Source organism: Dipteris shenzhenensis, chromosome 15 (genome assembly GCF_047967505.1).
Source record: "Dipteris shenzhenensis isolate YYH24624 ecotype China chromosome 15, Dip_SZ_1.0, whole genome shotgun sequence".
NCBI lineage: Eukaryota > Viridiplantae > Streptophyta > Polypodiopsida > Gleicheniales > Dipteridaceae > Dipteris > Dipteris shenzhenensis.
The window spans coordinates 34,329,683-34,351,400 of NC_141610.1; the positions used below are offsets into that span (position 1 = coordinate 34,329,683).

Here is a 21,718-nt window from a genome sequence, read left to right on the forward strand (position 1 = left end):
AAGTTACAATTGACATTCTTGAAGGAGTTGAAGCTCGAACTCCCCGAGGGGCCACTATGTAAAAACCCCATATAGCACGTGTGATCAAGGGGCATTAAAAAAAACCCCTACCTATGGAATTTTATTACCTATATACACCCCTTCTATAAATTTTGAGATGATTAAAGTATCCCTTATGTATGAAAAATTTCACTTTTTGAAATAAAAAACCCCTTATGTATGTATATTTTCTGTAACTCCATAAAAATATTAAATCCCTTCCCTTGATTGCACGTGCTATCTTACATATTTATTAGTGACCCCCCCAGGTTGAACTCAATGTAGACATTGACTAGGAGCTTAAAGGCAATGCCCCACATAAAGTCAAAGCTTCAACTCGATGTTTGATGTCATTAAGTCAAAGTTTCAACCTGATGTTTGACATCTAGTTTAAGCTTGCACTCAATATCCGACATCGAGTTCAAGATTGAACTGACTATCAAATGATATACTTCAAAGAAATTTAGATGCACTTATAATGACTTGGGAAACTAGTGCCTACGAGTAAAGTTACCCTCTATCTTGATGTTTTGCATTGACACAACAAGTTGCCTCTTCCAAGAAAAAAGTAGCACTTAGTATTTTGATCATAACTTTTGATCCCAAAATTTGATTGAGGAGTTTTTTGATGTATTGGAAATCTTGAATTTCTATCTACAACTTTGTAGAAGAGGTCAAAATCTAAACCCATGACCTATTAGATTGAAATTTAATTTACGCAATCTAAGTCTCCTCTTCGAGATAAAGAGCAACAATCACTATTTTGATCATAAACTTTGATCCCAAACTCAAATTGAAAATATTTTTGATGCATTAGAAATATTTAATTTCTATCTACAACTTTGTAGACAAAGTCAAAATCTAAGTCCATGATCTATTAGGTTGAAAATTTGATTTACGCCATTCGAGTCTCCTCTTTCAAGAAAAAAGTAGCAGTCACTACTTTGACTAGAACGTTTTCTCCTAAAATCCAATCAGGGATCTTTTTGATGAGTTAGAAATCTTGAATTGCTATATACAACTTTGTAGAAGACATCAAAATCTCAATCCATGATCTTTTAGGTTGAAATTGTGATTTACACAATATGATGATGTGCTTAGGGGATGTCCTTACGGGTGTGAAAGTACTTTATTTTTCACTTTTGCATCCTCAATGCAAAACATCTACCAGGACACTAAGTTGATGCAAAAGTGAAAATAAAGTACTTTTACACCTGATTTTCACTTAAAGAGAACTTTTTGCATGCTTTTTGCCATCCCCTCCTCCATCTTGTTGCACCTCTTAGCTGTACCATCTCCCTCTCCCCTAGCTGCCTCATCCCATCCCTTGCTTGGATGTGACATCCCTCTTATTTGTTCCATCCCCCTCGTTGCCCTACGATAGGCCCTTTTCACTGCGCTTGCTTGCCCTTTCCCCCTATGTCCCTACATCCACTACGCCCATGATCGCTCTGTGCCCTTATGCCCTTGCTCACCCTATGCCCCTAGGGCCCTGATCTCCCTACACCCCTGCATCCATGCTCCATGTGTCCCCTAGCTATGCCCTTGATCACTACCTAGCTACAGCCCTCCACCTCGTGGTTACACCCCTTAGCTATGCCACTAGTTTGATTACTATATAAGCATGGAAAACTGATTACAATATAAGCATGGAAAACTAATAATATCTCTTTATAAATCAAATTATCAAACAAAAATTACAATTGAATATTATGTTCATGCTTGAACTTGAGTTTGGACATCAAATTTAAGGTTTAACTTGATGTTAAACATCAAATTCAATGTTTTAGATCAAAGTCTAGGCTTTAACTTGATGCAAAACATCAAATTGAACCTTCAACATCTTGATGTTTCACATCAAGTTTGCTCTTCAATTTGATATTTTGCATCAATTTAAAGCTTCAAAATTGTGATGTTTTAACATGAAGTTGAGACTTCAACTTGATGCAAAACATTAAATTGAACCTTTAACTTGAAGTTTTACATCAAGTTTAAGCTCCAATTTTGCATTGAAGCTTCAACTCGATGCAACACATCGAAGCCCTTGTGCCTCTACTTGCCTTTGCACCTTTGAAACCCTACTTGCCCCTATGCCCCCTTTGCCCCTACACCCCCTATTCCTCTACTCGTCATTGTGCCTTTGCACCCCCTGTGCCCCTACCCCCTATGCCCCCTGGCTGTGGTACTGCTCAACCCTTAGATGCACCCCTCCACCCCCTTGTTGCATCCCCTGGCTACGCAACTACTTTCACTACAATATAACCATAGAAAATCGGTAATATTTCCTTGCAAATCAAATTTTGATACAAAAATTAAAATTGAATATTAAGTTCATGCTTGAACTTGATCATAGACATCAACTTTAAAGCTTTAACTTGATGTCAAATATCAACTTCAATGTTTACATCAAGTCTAGGCTTCAACTTGATGCAAATCATCAAATTGAACCTTCAACTTGGTGTTTTACATCAAGTTTAGATCTTAATTTGATGTTTTGCATCAGCTAAAGCTCTAATTCAATGCAAATTATAGAATTGAAGCTTCAACTTGATGCAAAACCTTGAATTGAAGCTTCAATTTGATCCAACTTGATGTAAAACATCAAATTGAAGCTTCAACTTGATGTTCAAATTTTCAAAATGGTGTCTCCAAAGAACAACATGACCAACCTTTGGATGTTTAAGTTGACTGATAAGATATTTGACATAGTTCTTTTTCTGAAGTTGTGATTGTAATAAAAATGTTTTGAGCAGTTACAGTTATTGATTGTAATGTCTCAAAGCAGCTTTACAGCATGGTACTTTTGCATGGAACTCTTTTTCTTCATGCTTTAGCTCTTTCAAAAGTTTTGTTTTAAGTGCTTTAAATATCCATGTAAACTATATAGTATATTTTAGTTTAGGAAAATTTATTAAATCATGTGAAAATTTGCAAACATTGTTTTTGTTACATGATAGTTTGTACATAATAATTTATCATCATGTCTTTAAAATCAAAGCATGATGTAAAAAGCACTTACCTTGTGTTGTATGCAATTTATTTATTTTTTGAATACTAGTGTGACATAAGGAGAGTTAAGTATACTTACCATGAATTCAACGAGATAGATATACAACTTCATGTTATAAGTTCAATGTTGTTAATGGATACTTTAGTTTTGTTTATTATAATTTAGATTTTGGTTCTAATCTTGTAAAAGTGCAATTTTTTTGGGTAATTGTAACTGTTGCCCAAAGCATTTGCAATTTGTTGCATATCTCTTCTACGTCAAAAGAAGGATTTTATTTGTGTCTCAAGCATGAATAACCCAAGGCATCCTTGATGTGACAAACAATTTAATCTTTAGTAATTCTAGATTTTAACAAACTTAAATGACAAATATGACTTAGGATTTATATAATAGTTTCATTTCTTTTTTTTAATTTTATGGGATTGAAATTGGAATTGCTACACTTATCTTATGATCTTCATGATTTCAAGCATGATCATTTCATAAATTTAATAAATTTGAGGCATCATATGTGCATGTAAAAGAAATAATGCCAGCTAAATTCAAACAAGAAATTTAGAGATAAATTATGTGTATGTACAAGCACTAGATCCAATTCAATAAAAGGAGTGGAAAATTTCAATAATGTTTCATTTGCTCATATGTTCTAATATCTTTTAGCATATTGAATTACATACTTTTTCATTATAGTCTCCCTTGCATCCCAAAGTTTGAGTGTCTAGTTTTAATGAATATTGTATATTCTATTTAATAAAATTTTCAAGAACCTAAAATATTGTATGTTTTAGCCTTTTGATAAATTGATACTATAAATTTTATGGACATTTAAAAAAAACCAAATTTCCCCTAATTTTGAGAGAATCTTTAAGGAGAAACATTTGGAATTACTCAAACAATCCGCAAGAGTGCTTTCTCTAGCTCTTCTTTTGGCTTCTACATGTACAAGCTTCTTGGCTAGCTCATCATCAATCTCACTGAATTTGCCAGCTAATTATTTTGCAAGGTTTTCAACGTAAGATAGAGAACAATTGTGTGCTCAACACAACCCTCAACAGGCCGAATCTCCTAAAATTCCTCTCTATAGAAAGCCTTAACTCTTTCATTAGAGTAATAGGTTTTCACGATATTGAAAAAATTAATTTAGTATTACTAGGCTCATGTAGGGGAAAATTTAAGCTAAGCATAAAGCTATATTAATGGGAAGGGTGATGGCCGATTCTAGAAGAATGGTGTCCGGAAGCTTCTTGCACTAGAGCAAGTATATAGAGGGGAGGGTGGGGATGTGTTTGGATCTTGGTGAGAAGGGAGAGGATAGGATGGGCGGTGGGGGAGGGGGAGAGAAAGAGATAGAGAGAGAGGCTCTGAGCCATGGGAAGAGGAGAGGGATGAGTGATTGTTTTGTAGAGATGACAACTTATTCACAAATCACAAATCACATAGCTGGATTTTGGCCTATTGCATGCACATATTTCCACCATAGCTTGATTTTGGGTTGTTGTTCTGCCATAGCTGAAGTTGTAATAGACATTTTCACCATAGCTAGATTGTTTGTAGAAGACAACCAATCCACAAATCATAATAGCTCGATTTGGCCTCCTGCTTGCTCCGCCATAGCCGAGACTTGCAACAGATTTAAGTTGCAAGAAGTTCTAGATTCTGATTGTGAACTGAGAGATCTCAACAATGGAAGTGGAATGGAAGAGGGTGAGAGAGAGGGAGAGCTAGAAGAGAGAGCAACACAAGTTTTGGTGGGTGCAGAACAACCTAATCTTCTATGTCATCCATATATATATATATGTGTGTTTGTGTATTATATATAATTGGGGTTAAGGCACAGTGGCCTTTAACCCCCACAACCTCCCACTTAAATGCCAATGTGCCTTTAAGGGAGAACAACCAATGAACATACTATCCAATGCCCATCAATACATGCAATACTGTAAACTGTTGACTAGGTAGACTCTTTGATAGCATATCTATAGAGTTATCATCTATATGAACCTTGACAAGCCCTATTTGCTTGTCCTCAAGTACCTCCCTGATGAAATGGTACCTGAACTCAATGTGTTTTGTCTTTGCATTAAAGAATGGATTTCGTGCTAGCTAAAGAGCACTCATGGAGTCACTATGCAATGTCAGTACACGTGCATGAAGACCCAAATCTCCCACTAGATGATCAAGCCATATAGCCTCCTTGTAGCCCTCTGTGGTTGCAACATACTTGGCCTTTATGATAGACAAAGAAACACACTTATGTCCGCAAGACATCCACGACATTGCACTACCTGCAAAGGTGAACACATAACCAGAAGTGGATCTCCTACTATCCACATGCTCTGCATAGTCTGAATCTATGTACCCAAGTACACGCATCTCTCCTTTGCCAAAGTAGATACACATCTCCTTAGTACCCTTCATGTACCTCATGATGCACTTAACTACCTCCCAATGCCTCTTTCTTAGATTAGCCATGTACTGGTTAACAACTCCCACTGCGAATGCAATGTATGGTCTAGTAGCTATCATAGCATACATAAGACTCCCAACCGCTGATGCGTAAGGAACCTTGGCCATCATGGCCCTCTCCTCATCTTATTTGGGACTATTTGCCTAACTTAATTTCATGTATGGAGGCAATGGAGTACTTACTACCTTCCTGCCCTCCATATTGAAACACTGCAACACTTTTGTACCATACTCCTTCTATGAAAGCCAAAGGAGCTTCCTACTCCGGCCATGCGTGATACCCATACCAAGAATATGACCTGCAGGTCCCAAATCCTTCATGTCAAAGGGCTCATGCAACTTGTACTTCAATGCATCTAGCTCATAAGTGTTCTTTCTAGCCAATAGCATATCATCCACATAAAGTGCTAGGAGTATCAGGCTATTATCCTTGGCCCTTTTAGTGTAGAGGCAGTGATCAATCTCACTTCTTATGAAACCCTGGGATCGATGAATCAAAGCATCAAACTTTTGATACCATTCTCTAGGTGCTTGCTTAAGGCCATAGAGACTCTTTTCCATATTGCAAATCGAATTCTCTTTGCCCTTTTCTTCAAAGCCTTCCGACTGTACCATGTAAATTTCCTCATGTAGACCCCCATGCAAAAAATTTGTCTTGACATCCATTTGCATAAGCTCCATATCCTCTGCTTCCACAAGTCCAAGTACACATCCAAGTGTGGTCATCTTCACAACCGGAGAGAAGATCTCATCAAGGTCCACACACTTCTCTTGCTTGAACATGTACTTAGGTACATCATCACATGTTACCTTCATCTTGTAGACCCATTTACATGCCAATGCTTTCTTTCCATGTGGCAAAGAAACCAAGTCCCAAGTATTATTTTTCATGAGTTAATTCATCTTTGATTGCATAGCATACTCCCACTTGCATTGATCCTTGCGCATCATAGCCTCTCTATAGCAAGAAGTCTCTCCACAATCAGTAAGCATCACATAGTCTATCCCTAGAATAGATCTCTCAGGTGCTCTAGACACTCTAGATGATCTTCTCAAGGGCATTTCAGATTGCTGTCCCACTGGCATATCAGCCACATTTGGCTCATCATTTCCACCAATAGATGATCCATTATCTGCCCTCGATTGTATACCTATGGGAGTACCTGGGGGCACCATTTCTTGCACATTTGGTTCATGGACAGCTTGATGTCTATCAACATATGCGGGTGGATTCACATCCTAGAAAGTGATTCTCCTCATTTCCACATCCCTCATGGGTGTCTTATGTATCTTCTTCTCATTGAAGACCACATCATGGTTTTGTATGATCTTTTTTGCTTCTAGATCCCACAGACAATAGCCCATCTCTCCACTTTCACCATAACCCAGAAAGATGCATTTCCTAGACTTAGCATCTAAGAAGCTCTTTTGGCACATGTGCACATATATGCCTCACACCCAAATATACGCAAATGAGAGTAAGAGGGCTTCTTGCCACTCAATGCCTCTTCAAGAATACCACCATCCAAACTCTTACTAGGTGATCTATTGATCACATGCACTGTAGTCTTCATTGCCTCAACCCAAAAACCACTAGAAATACTTGCATTGAAAAGCATACATTGCAACCTGAATGGTGTGGTTCATCTATTCTGCAACAGGATTTTTCTCTGGAGTACGAGGGGATGTGAGCTCCCTCTTGATCCCACATGTATCATAGAAATGCTAAAGGTCATGAGAGAGATACTCTCCGCCATTATCAGTCTGTTGGCATTTAAGCGTTCTACCTAACTTATTTTCAGCCAAAGCCAGCCATTTCTGAAATACCTGGAACACATCACTCTTATGAGCTATAGCATAAGACCACACTTTCCTAATGAATGTTGGGACACTTTTCTTTATAGAAAGAACAGATAAGGGATGTGCTTATTCAAAAGAAGCAGATTAAGTAGATATGTTTGAGGATGATTGGAATGAGTTGGATGCATTAGCAAAGTCTATTGTTAGACTTGATCTTGCAGAGTTAGTTGATTTCATAGTAGTAAATGAGCAGACTACAGAAGATTTATGGAAGAAATTATGTGCCAGTTATGAGAAGGAAAATGCCTCTAATAAAGTTCACCTCATGAAGAGGTTGTTTGAGCTACAAATGAAGGAAGGGGTCTCCATTGCTTCTCACTTGAATGAATTCAATATTATTTTAAGCCAGCTTCAAGCTTAGAAGATGAATTTTGATGCAGAGACTAAGGTAATATTCCTCTTGTGTACATTGCCATCCTCATGGGATACCTTCCATACAACTTTTAGTAACTCTGCACCTGGTGGAGTACTGAAGTTTGATGATTTTGTGGGTAGCTTGTTGGCCGAGGATATTAGACAGAAGTATATGGATGGCAACAAGTACGATGCAGCCTTAAATGCACAAAGGGGCATATCACAGTTCAGGGAGAAGTCCCAAGAAAGAGGGAAGTCTAGTACTTAGCAAATCTAAGGCACGGAACATTGAGTGTTTCCATTGTGGCAAGAAGGGCCACATGAAAAAGGATTGCTACAAGATGAAAAGAGAGAAAAAGGATAAGAAAAAGAATGCGAATCGGGTGCAAATAAGAAAGAAGAGAGTCCCATGGAGGACAAAGGAAAAGTGAAGTCAAGGAGATCAATGCAGTCATCACTGATGATAGTGACAATGACATTCTCTTCATGTCTAGTCTACTTGCAGACTTGCTTACCACTTCAAATGATGCATATTCCAAGGATTGGATTTTGGATTTTGGTGCTTCATTCCATGTTATTCCCCATAGGGAATGATTCTCCACTTATGACAGTGGAAAGACAGGTTGTGTGCATCTTGGAAATAACTATGCGTGTGACATAGAGGGAGGAGGTGACATAAAGTTTTCTTTTGCAAATGGGTCTGCATTTGTTTTGAAAAATGTACCAATGAAGTTTTCCATAATAATTGGAATTTCTAATATGAGCAAAATTTTCAATATTGGCATAATTCTCTAGATTAATATAATTTCCACAATCAATGAAAAATTTCACAAATTTAATGAAATCCACCTCCAAAATGCAAGTTTTGTCCCACTTTATCTAATACGATGTTTTTTTTTGTATGTTACAGTTATATTTGTTTTAAGTCATTATCATGCTTGATAATCACATACTGGTATATCATCTTCCACACAATAGTTAAATCATATTCCATCCTATTAATTGTTTTTGACATTGCAACCACTTCCACTACCCAAAATCACTACCAATGACTTATTGTGTATTGCACGTGGAGCTTGATATTCCACTATAATCAAAGCACAATGCTTTGATTTTTCACTAAACACTTTGATATTTTTATGTTTACAACCTGTAATGAGCTCCAAATGTAAGTAATGAGAAACAATGAGAAACTTTCTTGACATCCCCATGATACAAGCGTGTAAGGAGTTAGCAACTTTTTCTTTTTTCAAGTTAAATTTGTAGCTAGAGTGAAAATGAGATTGTATGAAGGGCTACTTTGGTATGGTGCACTTTCTTGCTAATGACTAACATAAGTTTCAATTACCATGGACAATATATATCCCATCTCTAAGGACTCCACTTGTTCTGGATCTATTGCTTATGTTGATTTGAACTAATTGCTTGCAGTGGATGTATGGAAAACCTACATTTACACAAAAATACTTGATTTACAAATGATTTGATAGATATAATTCTTATAAATTTTGAGTAGAGCTTAAATATTTTCCTTCTACATTAGTTAGAAGTTAAGAGAGAAATAAGTAGGATGTCCAGGGGTTTTGTTTTATCATCTCTAGTTAGTCCAGTAAACTTCAAGAGATCGAAAAACAAAAACTCCACTCAATGATGATGAGCAAATCACAAGAAAAATGATAATTTCTTAGTGTAAATGTTCAGGGGCTAATCAACAATCTTAGATCTCTAGTATTAAAAAGATGGATGAGAGATTGCGGGTTAATTCATGAATGATGATGAGCAAATCACAAGAAAAATGATCATTTCTCACTACAAGGCAAAGGCCATTTTCTGACGAAAATACCGACGCTTTTTACATTAAATTTTTTTTTTTCACGGGCGCAAACGTCGCTATAAAAGTCGCTAAAAGTGTCAGAAAAGAACCGTCGCTATAAAGCATCGCTATATAGTGACAATCATAAACGTCGCTATATAGCGACACTGTTAATCGTCGTTATATAGCGACACTGGTAAACGTCTCTATATAGCGACGATTAACAGAACTTAAAAAAAAGGATTAGTGGGGCTAAATAGGGCTTGCTATGGCCCTGTTTAGCCCCACTAATCCCTTTTTTTTTTGGGTAATTATAAAACAAAGTTTTTTTATAACAAAATTTCCCTTGCGAAAAGGGTGATACAAAATTGCTCAAATGAAATGATCGAGCAACAAAAGCATATACATGTCGAACATATACAACATTGTTTGTTACAAAATTACCCTTTTGAAAGCACGATATAAAATTGCTCAAACAAGCGGATATACAAAATGACATACAGGGCGAAGAAAATGCAAACTGCTACTACCACTACTACTACTACTACTCATCCGAATCCGAATCGTCCTCATCTTGTTGGCCTGTTCCTTGGTCCTCGTGAGCTGCGCCTTCTCCTTGATCCTCGTCACGTGTGTCTGATCCCTGGCCCTGGTGATCGCTCGCCTCCGATGATGGGACACTTGAACTTTGACCCTAAGAGTGAACCATATAAATCGAAAATTAGATTGGAACTTAAAGAATAAAACAATTTAAAAAGTGAGATTACAAGTAGGAGTAGACTTATATCGTGCAAGCAGCCACCTCACCCCAATCGACCATCGCTCCCATTGCCTCTTGCTCAATAAACCACGACTTTGTTCCTATCCGAAATGCGCATTGCATCTCTGCATCTGTAGGAAGACGACCCATCGCAGCTTGCTGTGGATCCAATTTACGAGAGTTAGAGTTAGCTAAAGTGCATGTAATATGTAGTAAAACAAATAGAACAATACATTAAATGAGAAGAAGTAGACTTACCACGGTTGCCTCGAACGCCAACCGTCCACCTGCACCAAAGTGCGAAGTACCTACGATGTCCAGCCATCTCTTCGTAGCGCTCCTCTGACCCTCGAACAATTTAGGATTGTACCTATTCTGCTTCTTGAAGAACTTCCAATCAACTTTGTTTGCCCAGCTGGGTTTAGCCAACCCCTTTGTGATGGAAGTACGCAAGGTTGATCTACGATGCTTCAAGACCAAACTCATGCGCTCTCGCATATAATTCTAATTAAACTCCCAATTTGGCAGGTTAGGGTATTTTTGTTTTAATTCATCGATGACCGCCTACTTCTTTTGGTCATCTTGATACCGCCAATCGGTAGCAATGCTGCTCTTGAAGTGATGGCTCATCAACTGCCTCATGGTGGCCATCACTGCTTTGCCCTTTCTATCTTCTATTATCTCTCCGGCAGCTGTGATTTGATAGGAGAGATCCCCTGATGAGTAAGGAGGACTGATGGTAGTAGAGTCAGAAGGAGTCGAAGCTGTGGGAGTGCTTCCGGAGCGAGGGGTAGCCGCAGTGCTACGTGGAAGAGGAGTCCGACCAGGGGTAGTCGTAGTGCTAGGTCCGAGAGGAGTCAGGACCAGGGGTAGTCCTCGAGGTAGTTGCCTGAGAGGAATCAAAGTCCTCTGGAGCATATAGATCGTGAGCTCTCCTCCTGCAAGGCTGTCCGTACTCGTCGGATGAGCGACGTGATCCCATGTCTAACATAGACACCAACACGAAAACAAAAAACAAAAAAACAAACATAAGCATAGGCATAGGCAAAGAGGGAGAGAAGAGGAAGAAGAGGAAGAGGAAGAGGAATCTGAAGAAGAGGGAGAGAAGAGGGAAAAGAGAAAGTGGAGGAGAAGAGGAAGAAGAGGGAAAGGAAAGAGAGAAAGAAGAGGAAGAAGAGGGAAAGGAAGAGGAAAAAGAGGAAGTGGACGAGAAGAGGAAGAAGAGGGAAGAGGAAGTGATTTGATAGGAAAGAGGGAAAGAAGAGGAAGAAGAGGGAAAAGAGGAAGTGAACGAGAAGAGGAAGAAGAGGGAAAGGAAAGAGGGAAAGAAGAGGAAGAAGAGGGAGAGAAGAGGAAGAAGAGAGAAAGAAGAGAGAATAAGAGAAGGGGGAAAGAGAGAATAAGAGAAGAGGGAAAGAGAAGGGAAAGGAAAGAGGGAAAGAGAGAATAAGAGAAGAGGGAAAGAGAAGGGAAAGGAAAGAGGGAAAGGAAGAGGAAGAAGAGGGAGGGAAGGAGGAAGAAGAGGAAGAGGAATCTGAAGAAGAGGGAGAGAAGAGGGAAAAGAGAAAGTGGAGGAGAAAAGGAAGAAGAGGGAAAGGAAAGAGGGAAAGAAGAGGAAGAAGAGGGAAAAGAGGAAGTGGACGAGAAGAGGAAGAAGAGGGAAAGGAAAGAGGGAAAGGAAAGAGGAAGAAGAGGGAGAGAAGAGGAAGAAGAGAGAAAGAAGAGAGAAAGAAGAGGGAAAGGAGAGGGGAAAAGAGGAGAAAAGAGAAGAAGAGAAGAGGGAGAGAAGAGGAAGAAGAGAGAAAGAAGAGAGAATAAGAGAAGGGGGAAAGAGAAGGGAAAGGAAAGAGGGAAAGGAAGAGGAAGAAGAGGGAGAGAAGGAGGAAGAAGAGGAAGAGGAATCTGAAGAAGAGGGAGAGAAGAGGGAAATGAGAAAGTGGAGGAGAAGAGGAAGAAGAGGGAAAGGAAAGAGGGAAAGAAGAGGAAGAAGAGGGAAAAGAGGAAGTGGACGAGAAGAGGAAGAAGGAAAGGAAAGAGGGGAATGAAAGAGGAAGAAGAGGGAGAGAAGAGGAAGAAGAGAGAAAGAAGAGAGAAAAAAGAGGGAAAGGAGAGGGGAAAAGAGGAGAAGAGAGAAGAAGAGGGAAAGGAGAAAGAGGAAAAAAAGAGGAGAAAAGATGAGAAGAGAGAAGAAGAGGGAAAGGAAAGAGGGAAAAGAGAGTTGGGAAAAGAGAAGAAGAGGGAAAGAGAGAAGAAGAGGGAAAGAAGCATAAGCATGAGCATATATCTCCTTCTCTTATGCTCATGCTTATGCTTATGCATAAGAGGAGTCTTATGCATAAGCATAAGAGACGGAGACATATGCTCATGCTTAACTTATGCTTATGCATGAGCATAAGAACATGAGCATGAAAGAGGGAAAAAGAGGGGGAAAAGAGGAGAAGAGAGAAGAAGAGGGAAAGGAGAAAGAGAAAGAGCATATGTCTTCTTATCTTATGCTCATGCTTATGCTTATGCATGAGCATAAGAGAAGGGGGAAAGGGAGAATAAGAGGGAAAGGAAAGAGGGAAAAGAGGGGGAAAAGAGGAGAAGAGAGAAGAAGAGGGAAAGGAAGGAGAGATAGGAAAAGAGGAAAGAGGAAGAGAAAGAGAGAAGAAGAGGGAAAGAGAAAAAAGGAAAAAAGAGACATATGCTCATGCTTATGCATGAGCATATGTCTACTTCTCTTATGCTCATGCATAAGCATAAGCATGAGCATATGTCTCCTTCTCTTATGCTCATGCTTATGTTTATGCATGAGCATAAGAGAAGGGGGAAAGAGAGAAGAAGAGGGAAAGGAAAGAGGGAAAAAGAGGGAAAGAAAGAGAGAAGAAGAGGGAAAGGAAGGAGAGATTGGAAAAGAGGAAAGAGGGAGAGAAAGAGAGAAGAAGAGGGAAAGAGAAAAGAGGAAAAAAGAGACATATGCTCATGCTTATGCATGAGCATATGTCTACTTCTCTTATGCTCATGCATAAGCATAAGCATGAGCATATGTCTCCTTCTCTTATGCTCATGCTTATGTTTATGCATGAGCATAAGGTCTCTAGAATGAAGAATGGAAGTTGGGAAAAAGAGTTCTTGTGGTGGAAATCTTTTACAAGAAGCCAAAGTCTAATGCATTCATTGAAACAAAAGTTTTGGACTAGAAGCTTGATTGTAGTAGTGCTAGTCAAATGGTTGTTTTGGCAATAAAGAGTTGGCTTGATCTAGGAGACAATAACTTCATGGGTCCAATTAGAAGGCCTATTGCTAATTTCCTATGAATATATCTTGCACTCTCAAAGGGTAAATTCTTGTATTTGTCATACTTGATCATAGAGAAAGAACCATTGTAGCTAATGGTAAGTTCCATGGACAAGAAGTGGGCATGCTAACCAATAATATATCTCTGTAAGATGTAACCCAAAAATCAATTGTTAGCAGGAGGGACCATATATCCAAAAAGGGTTTTTGTCGGTGACGTTAGTGATGAAGAAGATGGAGGGATTAGCTATATTCAGCCAGAGGATATTATCATAGTATCAAATATAAAGTCGACAAGCACCCAACATATCTTTTGCAAAATTACATTGGCTTGTACTTATATAGTGCCTCTAACTATGAATGACTTTAACAAATTTATATGTAGAGCACTTATGTAGGGGATAATTCAAAACTATAAAAGTAAGATTTAATGCGCAACCTATTTTGATAGTTGAGATTAATAGCATTTAATCTCTTTTAGTCAAAGTCTTTATTGTGATGTGGTGGCTTCTCCTATGATATCATTGTAGTATTGCTAAGATCTAACACTTTGTATCTATTATGTGTAGTACATAAAGATGCCTATTTATGAAATCTGACTTGCAATGCAACCCACTAACCACTCTTCTTAATTGCTAAATCAATCTTCTAGAACATTAATGAAATAATTTTTATTTTCAAGCATGATGGCAAAAGTTTCAAATTTGAGTACTTCATAGGTGAAAAACTATTTGTGAACCTTTGTAATAACGCATAATGGTTTTTTAAACTCCTTTTGCTTTTAAAAATAGTCCCATGATTCTACCTTAAGCTCAAGAGAGGAAATCGTCAAAACCCACATCTTCTCAATTTGTGATTTTTTTGCTGAAGATCAAAAAAGGATGTTTTAATGTTCGGTTATGCTACATTTAGGACATTTTTGTTCCATTTGCTTTTGATTTAGGTGTAATGTTGATATAGAGGCATTGAATTTTGTATTGATATACCCTTCTCTCAATATTTATATGCTTTCCCCTTCCTTTTCAAACTTTCCCTTTGACCTCAACAAGTAGTATTGAACTATATATTTTTTGTAGGGGGAAAGTAAATACGACAAGCTCATTAGGATGATGATATCAATTGCTAGGCACCACCTATGTGTAAGAGATGATATTTCAAGGGTTATTAAAACCTTCTTATAATCTAGCAACTTTCTCTGTACTACTATAGCACTTTATACCTAAATTACCTTTTTGTTCTCCTTTGCAGTAGTACCCAGATGGTTAATTTATTAGAAAGGGAAATGTATGTTATTAAGTTCTAGATGCATATATGTTTATTTAAAATCCATAGTCACAACAAGACAAAGCACCCATAGACGCGCGCACAGACGCGTTTCATGAACTAAATAAAAAACTCATTTGCGCGTCTATTTGCGCGTCAGGAGACCCGTGTCTATTAGCGCGTCTATATATCAGACTTACGCGCGTATAGACGCGCTCATACACGCGTAAAGACGCGCTCATACACGCGTAAATAGACGCCCAAATAAACGCTTTGATAGACGCACGTATAAACGCATATCGAACAGACAGACGCGAATATAAACGCGCTTATAAACGTGCTGATAGACGCGCCTTTTTTTTTTAAAAAAATTTTACGAAATACTGTGTATGTTGTGTATGCTATATAGTTACAAGAATCCCATATCCACATTCTGTAATTCAATTCTTACAGCCAACCTCATTTTAATTACAATTCCAAATAAAATATTACAACTCCAAAACGCAATAAAATTGAAAGCTCAAAAAGTGCTTGTATATACATATAGCACGAAGCTAAGCCACGTCATGTGGCTCCAAGTACAAAAAATAAGGAAGCTAAGCCATGTCATGTGGCTTCAAGTACAAAAAATAAGAGGAGTCTATATACAAGAGGCACGAAGCCAAGCCAATGGCTTTAAGTACGAAAAAGAATAGTAGCACTACTTCTACGACTAATCCTCGCTGCCTTCCACGCTCCCTGATGCGCTGCCTTCTGCGCTCCCTTCTGCACCTCCTTCCTCGTCTTCCTCGTCGTCTTGTGCAGGGGCGCCCTGTAAACAAGGGACAACATATATCAATGTATGAAAAATCAAATCTTTACTTATAATTTTGGCATTATTTAATTACTTTCAAATACCTCGGGGGCATGTCCAGTCGCTCGGGTATACTGCTCCTCAGTAATCAACCCGTCATCATAGAAGTGCCTCCATGTATCTCCTCTGCGATGGTGGCGGTGGTAGGCTGTCTCCACTGGAGTAGGGTATCTGCCCACGATCTCAAGCTGCATGACCGCGATACACTTTGTGGAGTGACAAGATACGAGGATGCAAAGGCAAGAAGACAAGAAGAAAGGGCCCTCTTTCGTACACACCACGGATCTCGTGTGCCATACCCTCAGCGTCTAAGAGCACTTCCAAAGGATATTCATGTGGATTGGCTACTTGATGAAATGGAGAAAGCAGAGAAAGATGAGGGGATGCATATCACAATGGAAGAATGGGAGTATGCTAGGGGATGCATGAGCAAGGTCGGTATATAGAATGTTATGCATAAGTTAGGAGGTTTTTATAATTTAGATTGCTTATTTAATTGATTTTTTCTTGGTGTAGTGCACTATGTTCAATGCTATATGGTGTGAGGGCAAGCATTTTCGAACACAACGGATTGATGATAAGAGAAACACACAAGATTGCGGCGTCATTGCTAGCTTTGAGGGAGCCAATGGAGTCATGGATGATTATTGTGGCATAATCCAAGATATCATTATGCTTGACTTTCGACGCTTCTTTGTGTATGTTTTGGATGTAAAGTGGTTTAAGGACGTGGTGGAAAGAGGCCCTAATGCAACAATCAAACGCCATGCAAGTGGCTTTGTAACTATTGACTCCACAAAGTTTTGGCAAAGTAGGAAGGACACACTAATACTACCGCAACAATGTGAACAGGTACTGTGCACACACATAAAAATACTCGCTTTTAAATATTTGATGCAAGAAAAGTAACATGATTGTATTTGTGTTTGAATTAGGTTGTCTATCAACCAATGGTGGATAATAATAGGTGGTGGCATGTCATACCTATTATGCCACGTTCCAAAGTGATGTATAGTACATTTACTAATATGGAGCGTATGGAGGATGATCATGCCCATGGACGTGATGATGACCGTGATACAAGAGAGGAGGATGATTATGAGATAGGAGATATAGATATTGAGGCCGGCATTACCCATGAGAACGAGCCTACCATTGGAGATCTTGATTTCGATGAGCACATGAGTGGCGCAAGTAGTAGTGGGTTGAATGTATTTGTAGATCTAAACACTTGTTTGGATTTTGAAGTAGATAGTTTGGCAAGGGTTGATCTCATTGAGGATGAGATTGAACCGTAGCCCCACAATTAATATTGGCAAAACTATTTTACATATTGTCTCATTCTCCTCATTTCCCTTAATTCTTGTATATGTGGGCTTGCAAAAAATTATGTGCTTTGGTAATCATGGGCAATGTTTGGAAAGCAATGATGTACACCAAAATCTCACTTTCTGTATTCTCTGGAGCGCGTCTAACCCCGCGTCTAAATGCGCGTCTGAGTCTCAGTGTAAACGTGCAAATACACGCGTAAATAGACGCGCTAATAGACGGGATGTTAGACGGGCCCGTATTTTCTCAGGTCTAACGCGCTAATAAACGCGGTGATTGACGCGCAAATAGACGGGCATTTAGCCACGCTAATAGACGCGCCCGTAATTTCTCTACTAGAGCAACGCCTATAGACGCGCCCGCTATTTTGCGCGTCTACCAAGCGCGTCTATAGTTGCTTTGTGTTGTTGTGAGTCATGAGATTTATAAAAGATTATACCTACTTTTGGTTTGGTTAACTAGGAAAATGAGTTCCTCTTGATTTGTGGGCCATTTCATGGCTTTTAAATATCCCTATTCTATTGAATTAAATGCATGTGGTGAGAGAGAATTACCTAGCTACTATTAGGAAATATTACATTATGCTATGTATTGTTCTATATGTGCTTTTCAAGTGTACTTACATGATTATTAGTCCATAAATCCATAGCAATCCCCATTTCCCCACCTGTGCATCCTATTAAGGAGGCCACCTTTCTGATAAAACTATCTTGACATTGATTGCTTTGAGCAATACACTCCTATAGATTATCTATTGTCCTTTTATTCTAAGAGCATAAAGGTGTGGCCCTAGCATGGATGCCCATGGATTTTTACCAAACACAATTTTATGATTGTGTCAAGGCTATTCAAGTAAAAGGGGGGTAATAGGGTCCCATAATACATTTCCACTTTGTCAAACATGTTTGTGCATGCTAGGGTTATCCACCAAAAGGGTACCAAATAGGTTTAAGGAGGTCCCATCAAACTTTTCCACTTGATTTTGTGATTATGGATGTTTTCTAATTCTTAAATTACTTTCATTCCAATTTTAATATCTAATACTTTTTTTTGAATAGAAATACTCAATTCTAACAATGAGAAGTAGATTAAAGTAATACTACACCAAGAAATAATGTAGTTGCATATATCATAGTGATAAAAATAAATTGAAGAGAAAACAAATATTCATCATGAAAAGATCACATAGAAAACTATGACGAGGCCCTTATGCCCCCTTTTGGTTCATAATCAAAGGACATGAGTGTGTTGTTTTCTTTTTTCCAAAAATGCCATATATATTAAAGGGGGGGCTAGACCCAAAAGAAGCCCTAAGTACAAAAGGTGGTCAAAGGTGGGCTATAACCCTAGACCAACATCGCACGCGGCTAACTTAATGGACAAGGGAGAAAAACTATCTATCTTCAAAGCTTGTTCAACAATGCAAAGCATATCCGATGGGCACAATACTTTGCACACACCTTCAACTAGGTGGAATTGACTTACATGCAATAGTCATCTCCAATTTGACGGAGAGTTGAGGCAACCATTAGTACTTTGTTAGGGCAATGGTGGCGTTAGCTTTAGGTGAGCTTGAGATATCTCAATTGGCTAATCAACTCCAAAGGTGTTGTCCATTGTTAGTAAGTAAATCAAATACTCCTATAACAAGATGGTCATGTCACAAAGGTGGCCTCCTCTACAATGTTGATAGGTGGAGAATGGGAATCTTTTATACATGGCATTCTCTACAATATGGTTGGTGGAGAAATGGGGATCTTTTAATACATGGCAAGGATTTGGGATTAATGAACGTGTAAGTGCTATTGAACACCTCAAAGGTGGCCTTCCAGACAATATGGATAGGTGGACAAATGGGGATCTTTTAATACATGGCAAAGATTTCAAGATTAATGAACATGTAACTGTGATTGACGTGTAAGTGCTATAGAATGAATAGCATAATGAAAGATGTCCTCATGGATGATTTTTTCCTATTAGTTTCATTAAGAAGCGAAACTTTTATATTGGTGTCGAAAGTTTGTATGCCTTGATATAAATAAAGGTTTAAAAAATTCGCCAAGATTTGAAACTTTTATGAGAAAAAATTTAAAGTTACACCAAGATTTACAACTTTGTCTTTAAATTTAAAAAGAAAATATATAAAAGTGTAATATGTTCTATAAATATTGTGAAATTAAAAAAACTAGCTCATTAAACTTTTGCCAAGATTTTATATTAATATATAAGTATAGCTTCGATAAAAACATCCCTGGATGTTCTAATGCTAGTTAGCAAGCTAATTCCATTCGACAACATGCATAAGTTAATAAAATAGAGATATCTCGAACAGGATCTACAAGAAAGCCATAGCCTACAAATATGGACCAGTCATGTCGGTGTAGTATTTGACAAGACCCACTCTCTTGAAGAGATTGGAAACTTTGAATGAGTTTATTTACCAGGTGACACTATTGGCATGGCAACTCATACCATGTAATATTCCAGGCATGGGAGTTGACTAAAAAGAGGCCATTTGGGTATAAAGTGCTAGTAGGTGTGGTACCCTTTACCTCAAAATATTATCATCCATTACACTAGTATCTTCTTGGCTAGCATCTAGTAATAGCATCTTCTTCTCCACGCATACACTCAAGGCATGGTCCAGACTTGGGAAAGTTACATCTCCAAGAGCCATAACGCGGTGCCCTTGGACCCTTGGGTCACCAACGTTGAGCTGCTCGACATCTTCATTGAAAGCAATCGAAGCTGGTTTCCATGGCAGAGCTCCAAGCTTTCCCGCATCGGCTCCATCCTCAACTTGGGTTCGAAGGATGATGCATCCGGATGGACGAAAAACGTCCAGGAGCCTATCACGGCAGGCCTCCGCAGCCTCCAGAGCGAATCATCCCTCCAACCCAACTCCATGTTTAAGGTGGAAGCCATGGCTGATCTCAAGGCGTCCCTAAAATCTTCCAGATCTATCGTTTCGTCGATCACGGGAGGATCATCGGACGCGCAGTTTGATCTTAAGGGTTCCACAACTCTGAATTGCACCGTGGCTGGTGTCAAGTCCTATCGAGTTCTTTCAGACGCATTGATGGACCTGGTGAACCCGCGCACGGCGAACGAGCCTCCGTCGTGGCGGCCTAACATGTCGAGACCGGAGTTCCGGTGGTCTTCCAAGAGGTTAGATTCCTGTCGCATCTCTTTTCGAAAGAAGATCCACTGGTCCAAGAATTCTGTTCTTTCTACGAATGTTTGTTTTGACCTGATTGTGGTGCAACAACAGGGGGCAGACGATATGGGTGGTGACTGAGCTTCTGTGCGCCAATAAGGTCAGCATTGAGGCCGATAACAACGCGGATGCGAAAGCAACGGCGAAGGTACCCAAGGTTGAAAATCTCGACTTATCGACGGAAGTGACAACGGAGAGGGACGGGGTTTTGGTGGTGACGGCGGCCAAGGATGGAGCGTTCCCGTTTGCGTTCAGGGCGAAGAAGCTGGAGTTTGACGGGGAGGGAAACTTGACGGGAAAGCCCATCATGAGCAGAAGCAAATCTCTGAGCAAGATGGTCAAGCTGAACTCGTCGAGGGTGCACATCTACCGCGCAGCATCAACCGCTAGATCGTTGTAGCTTCTGCATACATGGCAATGAGCGGAGTTGGGTTGTGATTTGCGGAACACAATGGAGAGCAGAATCCCGGATCCTTTCCTGATCGAGTGCAACTTCGCAACAGGAGAAAAGCCTTGTGTTCTTTTTTGACATTTCTCACGTTTTCGAGTCGAAGTTGGCAAGTTGAAAGCCTAGTGTTCTTTTTTGACAAATTTCGCCTAACCTCGCGTCTTTTGCTTAAGCTCCTCTAATCCCTTGAATACATTTTTCTACCTTATGTAAAGGTCCAATCTTTTGGCAAGGCCAATACTTCTTCGACTTGTTCCTTTGGGGCCCAAGCATGATAGGTGTAACAATTTCTTGTGAACCTCAATTTTTTGTGAGGTTCAGGGGATGTATTGCATAAGGGTAACTTGTTCAATCCATTACTTTTGTGTCGCTCAACCAAATTTGACAAACTTTGGGTTTAACCTAATCTATAGATTCCAAATTTGAATATGAGGCCAAAATATTATGGAATATCCTTCTGGAAGTCACCTTTGTTTGCATGTCATACTAGTCTCTACAACAAACTTGCATATTGTTCCCATACCATTCAAGAAAAGACATAAGTGAACTTTCCATTTTCATCTTTTTGGTAAGCAACCCTAAGAATGTCATACACATAATTTGTGCAGGCCTACAAACGTTGGACCCAATACTTTGTGCATAAATTGATAGCATTTTATGATTAGAAAATTGACAACACTTTCCTTTACAACAATCAAGCATAGATACTTTTACGACTACATCCCCTATGACTCTAGATGATGCTAATAACATGCCATGTTTCTTGGTTTTCTTTCTATCATGTAGTAATGCCTCTTTCTCATCAATTTGGCATTTAGATCTTCACTTTCTATAAGATTTTTACCACATTCACTTGAAAAAGTTATGGTGTCATTAATATGTAATGTAGTTCCATCTAAAATGTTACTTGTGCAATGGGTCACTTAATTAGATTAATTGTGTCACCTGCACGCAGAGCATTTGTTATCATTCAATGTTGAACTCTAATGGTGTGAGCTATGATAACAATGCCTTACAAGGTCACCAT

The 21,718-nt window shown here is 39.0% G+C and overlaps 1 protein-coding gene across 1 annotated transcript; it reads left to right on the forward strand.

Moving 5' to 3' along the window:
* The first annotated feature begins 19,613 nt into the window (after window positions 1–19,613).
* On the forward strand, window positions 19,614–20,842 carry LOC147893723 (uncharacterized). The gene is made up of 2 exons (XM_087386595.1): window positions 19,614–20,194; window positions 20,298–20,842. Exons 1-2 carry the CDS (start codon window positions 19,665–19,667, stop codon window positions 20,641–20,643), a joined length of 876 nt encoding a protein of 291 aa, XP_087242721.1. The 5' UTR covers window positions 19,614–19,664; the 3' UTR covers window positions 20,644–20,842.
* Window positions 20,843–21,718: the final 876 nt, after the last annotated feature.

Coding starts and splice junctions, on each gene's coding strand:
- LOC147893723 (XM_087386595.1), top strand. CDS start 19,665: ATGGTCCAGACTTGGGAAAGTTACATCTCCAAGAGCCATAACGCGGTG. Junction 20,195..20,297: donor TTCCGGTGGTCTTCCAAGAG/GTTAGATTCCTG, acceptor GTGCAACAACAG/GGGGCAGACGATATGGGTGG.